This window comes from Fukomys damarensis, unplaced genomic scaffold (assembly GCF_012274545.1).
Source record: "Fukomys damarensis isolate Sample0158 unplaced genomic scaffold, DMR_v1.0_HiC HiC_scaffold_12, whole genome shotgun sequence".
Classification (NCBI taxonomy): Eukaryota; Metazoa; Chordata; class Mammalia; order Rodentia; family Bathyergidae; genus Fukomys; species Fukomys damarensis.
In genome coordinates, this window is record NW_022900924.1 from 52,365,627 (window position 1) to 52,371,626 (window position 6,000).

The window sequence follows — 6,000 nt, forward strand, 5'->3', positions numbered from 1 at the left end:
CCTCTACAATGTAAACTTACCCTGCAAGTATGAAGCCTGGGTTTAATCCTCAATACTGCAAAAAAAAGCACATCCTGATGATTTAGGTTGTACATACATATCACCAACCAGCTGAAGGTTCTTTTTTATGCTTATTTCAGATAGGTATCACAAATAGGCAAAGTGTAATTCTGTTAGTGTGAACACCTGTGACTTTTGAATGCCAGCAGGATTCCTGAGAACCAGAATTAGAGGTTTTATCCCAAAGATGGCATCCAAAATGCTGTATAACAATGAGGAAGACACTGAAATTATTGTCAACAAGACTGATTTGATGATCACTTTTCAGAAGGCAGGCTTTTGCTGGCAAGAAAGCAAAGCAATGTGTCAATATTTCCCTCCTTAATGATTCCAATCCCTATATCAGAATTTGCAGATCAGATTCCATATTAACAGGTAGTAAAGGACTGCCCAGACAATTTAGGGGCGATACAAAATGCTTATCAAGTTTCAGTGAGGTAACATTCCATGGTGGATGTTGCCACCTGTGGAATGAGATTTAAACTGTTGCAGAGGCTTTGTCTCAATGACTCCACACTAAGAACTGTCACTAGAGCACTGAGTTCATCAAACATGTGCTTGAGCCACAGGACTGAAGAACCAGTAGTCTAATCATCTCTGGTTCCTTTTCAACTTCCCCAGGAGGAAGCAGGGCTCCAAAAGTCACACAACAGAGATTTCACCAGAAAAGAATGAGATGATAGGTAACCCAAAAAAGGGGGCAGAAAACCACCATATCTGCCATAGGTTATTTCCATGGTACTTGATATGCATCTACTTAATTGATATTTTTTCTCCACCCACTCAACTGTGTTCATATTTGAGAACTATGTTTTTTGCTAATCAGTTGATTAGCAGCCTCTAGTGTGTGGCAGATACAGGATAGGCCAGGCTGCTGCTCCTCTGCTGCCAACATTTTTATTACTATTATCTGAAATCAACTATCATTTATATTCCACAGAAATTTGTAAGGTATTAAAGTGCTTCTATAAGGATTTACAAAATATAAGGAGACAATATTATTTTCACTTAATATTCAGAATTACTGAGGTAAGCATAATTATTCTTATTTATTAATAAAGAAAATTAGAGTCCTGATAGTTTCCCATGGATAAGCAAACTGTAGAAATTAGAGCTGGAGCTTGAATTTAAAGTTTTGTGGCTATGTCTGCAGTAATGTTTCTACTTAAGTAGTCAGGGGAGTTCTCATTTACTTCACTTAATATGAAATGTTTATATCCTGGCAAGACAACTCTATTAGAGAAAGAAATGTTGTTTTCATCTCATATTGTTCTATGATTTGTTTTAGGAAGACATATTTTGGCAGGTGAAGCACTTAAGTTGGGTATTTTGGATGAAGTTGTGAACTCAGACTCACTGAAAGAGGCAATCAAATTCACCCAGAAAATTTTAGGTAAGAAGATAATAAATGAAAAGCTCACAAATGAGAACAAGCTAAATGTCCATTTTTTTGTTGTTTTTTTCTTTTTATTGAGTTTATTGGTACAATCTAGGTCTATAATACAGTTACATTCATTACTGGGATCCTGTACCTTCACATGACAGGTCTTGGTTCTCATTTTTTCCCCTTGTCCCTGCCCTCCCTTCACCCCCTGTCCCCTCCCCATTAACAAACTCTTTATTTCCATTTTTTCATTTTCTCATATTTTTTCTTTTCCCTTATTTCCTTTCCCCTACCTGTCCCATTTTCCCTACACCTTTAGCCCTTTTCTTCCTATTTTACACTCTTAATTATAATAGTACACAAGATCCTAATGGAATAAATAAATGTCCATTTTAATAAAGAACTCATTAAATATCTTATGGCACATCTATGTGATAGATTATGTTACAATTTTAAAATAAATGTATTGCTATGGTATAAACTATATATGTATTGTATATTATATATATATCCCATATATATTATTAAATTTTAAAAAGCGTTGTATTTGCTGGTTTGCTGTTGATGTAAAAAAAAGGGCGGATGGAATAGAATGTATATAGGGGGTGAATATTTGTATATGCACAAAATATTTAAATATTTCTGTAAGGATTCACTAGAAATACTATACCTGCTCAGGTATGGTGCCAGTCAGCCAGCGGAAACAGGTGGAAGGAATCTTTCCAGTTTACCCTTTTGCGCCTTTGGAATTTTGTTTTTAATTGTGAGTGATTTTCCAGTTCAGAAATAGAATTAGCTTTGAAACAGGAGAGGGCACACACATTTCAGCCTGAAGGTAGATCTGCAGCTTCTGTCTCAGCTATAAATTCACTGTCCAGGGCTTCTCACTTCACAGACCTAGGAGGTTTTCAACTCTAAGTGTTCCTTTAGTGGCATGATTCAAATTTGTTTGCATTTAAACAGTTTCTTTTCAGCCTACGGAGGTTGTCAACTTTAAACGAGCAAGAAGGAATAGGGAAAGATTGCCAGAGAAAATAACTGCAAGCAGTACTGGGCTACAGGCGGTGCACAGTGTATGCATGTCCCGTTGTTGGTGGCAGCAAAGGCTCAGGATCCACTCCAAGACAGTCCCTTAAAAGAGGCCTGACCTTTTCTTCAAGTCATCTGTCTTTTTTCTGTGGTCCAGTTATTTACCGTTTCAATGTCATAGTGATACTTGCACTGGAGAGGTGAGGAACTATATGGAGAAAACACTGGTGACTCCTAAAGAGAGTCAGCTAGTCCTTGCCCACGGGTTAGTGGATTCCTTGATGATTTTCTCTTCCTTCACCAGGCCTGCATCATTGTGCTTCCTGACAGGGCTGCCTTCTTTGTTAGAAGTTGTTTGGATGATTCAGAGCAAAGGCTGTTTGCCTCTGGAAGTCCTGGATTGGGGCTGAAGACAGACCCAGGTGGACCATCCACACCTGTGGTTTTAGTTTGTAAACATCTCAAATTTGATAGCACATTCTTTTCCTTAACTGATGTCCTCAGATTCTGATTTGAGTTAATTTACTTCAAGAAATAGATAAGGATCATAGTGTAGTACACTTATTAAATGGTGTGGGTTTCACTTTTTATTTCAGTTTAAAAATTAATTTTTGAAGTTAATTTTAAACATGAAATTAACATTTTTAAATGTGTAAAACATAAAATGTTCAATCTCAGAAACATTACTTAGTTTGTCCACTTGGTGGCATCCAAATATCAAGGCATCATTAACTTTAAAACTTGGAAATTCACCTCATGGTTCTGGCTTTGGATTATTACATGTAATAATTTTAAATTAAATCATAAAAAGTATACAGAGAAATACAAAATTTCTTGTGATGTAAAATGTCTAAAATATATATTTATAAGGCTGGGGATGTAGATCAGAGGTACAACTCAGTCGTAGAGTGTGTAGCATGATAGAGGCCCTGGGTTCAGTCCTCAGCAGCACTAATAAATTTAAATATGCTTTGTGGATTATTATGAATACACACAAAGTTGAAAGGAAATAAGCAAAAATGTAAGAACAATAGCTTTTCTTCCAAATTTAATAAATGGTGTTTGCTTTTGATCTTTTTACTAGCTTATGTTGTGTTAGTTCTCTCCAACATTTCAGAATTACTTTTGGCTTTCTTTTTTTTTTCAGCATTATGTATTCATTTGTTTATTTTATAGAATGTGATTGGCTTTGTGATTCTAAAATCTAGCAGCCCTGTCAGCTTAGAGTTGCAATTACACACAATAAAATCATCCATTTTCACTGAAAAGTGGTGAATGTTGGTAACAGTTTTTAGTAGTGCATCCACTACCACATATGATCACTTTTAAAAGTGTTCTTATGCGGGATCCCTTTACCTTACCCTTGGCCATAGCCAACCACTGCCCTGCTTTCTGTCATTATAGTTTTATGTTTTTCTAACATTTCATATGGATGGAATCATACATACAGTATTGGTGTGCTGTCTTTTCTGTCTGGCTTCTTTCACTTAGCATAATGTTTTTGAAATTCATCCATGTTGTTGTATGTTTCAAAGTTAGGTTACTTTTTACTACAGAATATATCCCATGTAGGAGTAAACACCAATTTCTTTATCAGTTGATGGACGCTATGTATTTCTACTTTGGACCCTCACTGGTCTTTATAGTCATATATAATCCTTTCTCTTGAATAAATACTTGAGAATGGTATTGCTGGGATGTAAAAGAAGTATATACTTAACTCTGAAATGCTTTTAAGCTTGATCAATGAAGAAATATTAATGATTTAAAAGTCACTAGTTTTGGCAAAGAAAATAATGTGGTAAAGTTGAATTTAAATTTAAGTGACTTTGGGGCTGAGGACTTAGCTCAGTGGTTTCGGCCCCTGCTTTGCAAGCACAAAGACCCAAGTTCAATCCCAGGTACCAAAAGAAAAAAAAAAGAAAATTTAAGTGACTTTCAGTACACTGCTTTTAATCCATCCTGCCTAGAGGACGATTAGGAAATCATGTATTGAGGCTTAACAGTTTATAATTTTTGACACAGTGTTTCTATTCATGGTAATTTACAGAAATAATGACTGTACAGAAATAATGACTGAAGTACAAAGATCTGAATATAGTAACAATCACTGAAGCTTTGGCATTGTAAAATACTAGAAACAACTCAAAGATCTAATTTTAGGGGATTCATTACCCAAAAGATGGTAAATCTCAATAAGCCAATTCCATTCACACATCAGAACTTTCATTTTAGAAGCCATCAGGACCACAACCAGTATTCTTTTGGGACTTTATTATATTCATCCACAAAAGGGAAAGCTTTTACAAAATTAATTGGTTTCTAACCGTATTCTGAGAACACACAGGCTACAGTGGTTGGGTCCTCAGTGTCTGGTCCTTGACACAACCTGAGCAACTTCACTCTGTCTGTTTTAGGATTTAGTGGTTGGAATCCCATGGAAAACTCTAGGACCTATACTGTCTTTTTTAGTGACTACCACTATTTGAAGTTCTACCACTATTTCTTGGTACTGCTTTGTCATAGATAAATGCTACAGTTGTAAGGTAGAGAAATAGGGCAGATTAACAAAGGATTGGCTCAGAATTTTATCTTTACTTCCCATCTATTATCTCACCAAATATATTCTTTAGCTATGCTTATTTTTCCTTCTCCATTTGAGATCTTGTGCCCTATCTACCTGGCATACTGAAGATTGAATCTAGAACCTTTGTGCTAAACTACTACCCTTCCCCTTTTTATTTTGAGACCATGTCTCCCTGTTGGCCAAGCTGGGATCAACTATGCAATCCTCCTGCCTCAGCATCTCAAGAGTGCTAAATTAAAGGCATGAACTACCCTGCCCTTCTCCTGTATGCTTCCCTCATTTTTTTTGTTTGCATTTGAATATAACTATTGGTATGTTGTCATTTGCCAAAAAATAAATCAATGTATTGACTTGATGAGCAGGTTATACGAAATATTAATATTCTAATACTAAATAAATGGAACTAGTAAATTATACATATATGCAAATATAAAATTTTATGAAAATAGAACAATTGTCTCAACCTTAGAACAGTTGTTCTCTATCTTCACTGCCTCAGAATCTCTTTAGCAGCTTAAAACATAGATTACAGGGGTCCCACTCTTTACTTTCTGTGCTAGCACATGTAGGATGGGGACCAAGATTTTGCCTAACAAGTGCCTAGTGATGCTGATGTTATGTTCTGGACACCACACTCTGATGTAGAAAGAATGAGGATGAGAACCGAGGTACTTTTTGAGTTTTGACTTTTTCCACCTAGCATGAAACACTACCTACAACCTTAAAGGTATCAGTAAGTCAGTTATGAAATATGTGGTTAAAAAGCCACATGAACTCTGTGGTATGTGAATGATACTCAGTTTTTAAAGTGTATGTAAAAAATTTATAGGTCAGGGATATAGCTCAGGGGTGTAGCACCTGCCTGGCAAGTATGAGGACCTGAGTTCAATTCCCAATACCAAAAAAAAAAAAAAAAAAAAAAAAATTTTAATTTTTTTTT

General features: G+C 35.7%; 1 protein-coding gene across 1 annotated transcript in view; it reads left to right on the forward strand.

Moving 5' to 3' along the window:
- Ehhadh (enoyl-CoA hydratase and 3-hydroxyacyl CoA dehydrogenase) overlaps window positions 1–6,000 on the forward strand; it is a 32,507-nt gene that overhangs the window by 18,804 nt on the left and 7,703 nt on the right. The window contains exon 5 of the mRNA XM_010624225.3: window positions 1,349–1,453. Coding sequence (XP_010622527.1) covers window positions 1,349–1,453 — 105 coding nt within the window. The remainder of the gene's footprint in view (window positions 1–1,348; window positions 1,454–6,000) is intronic.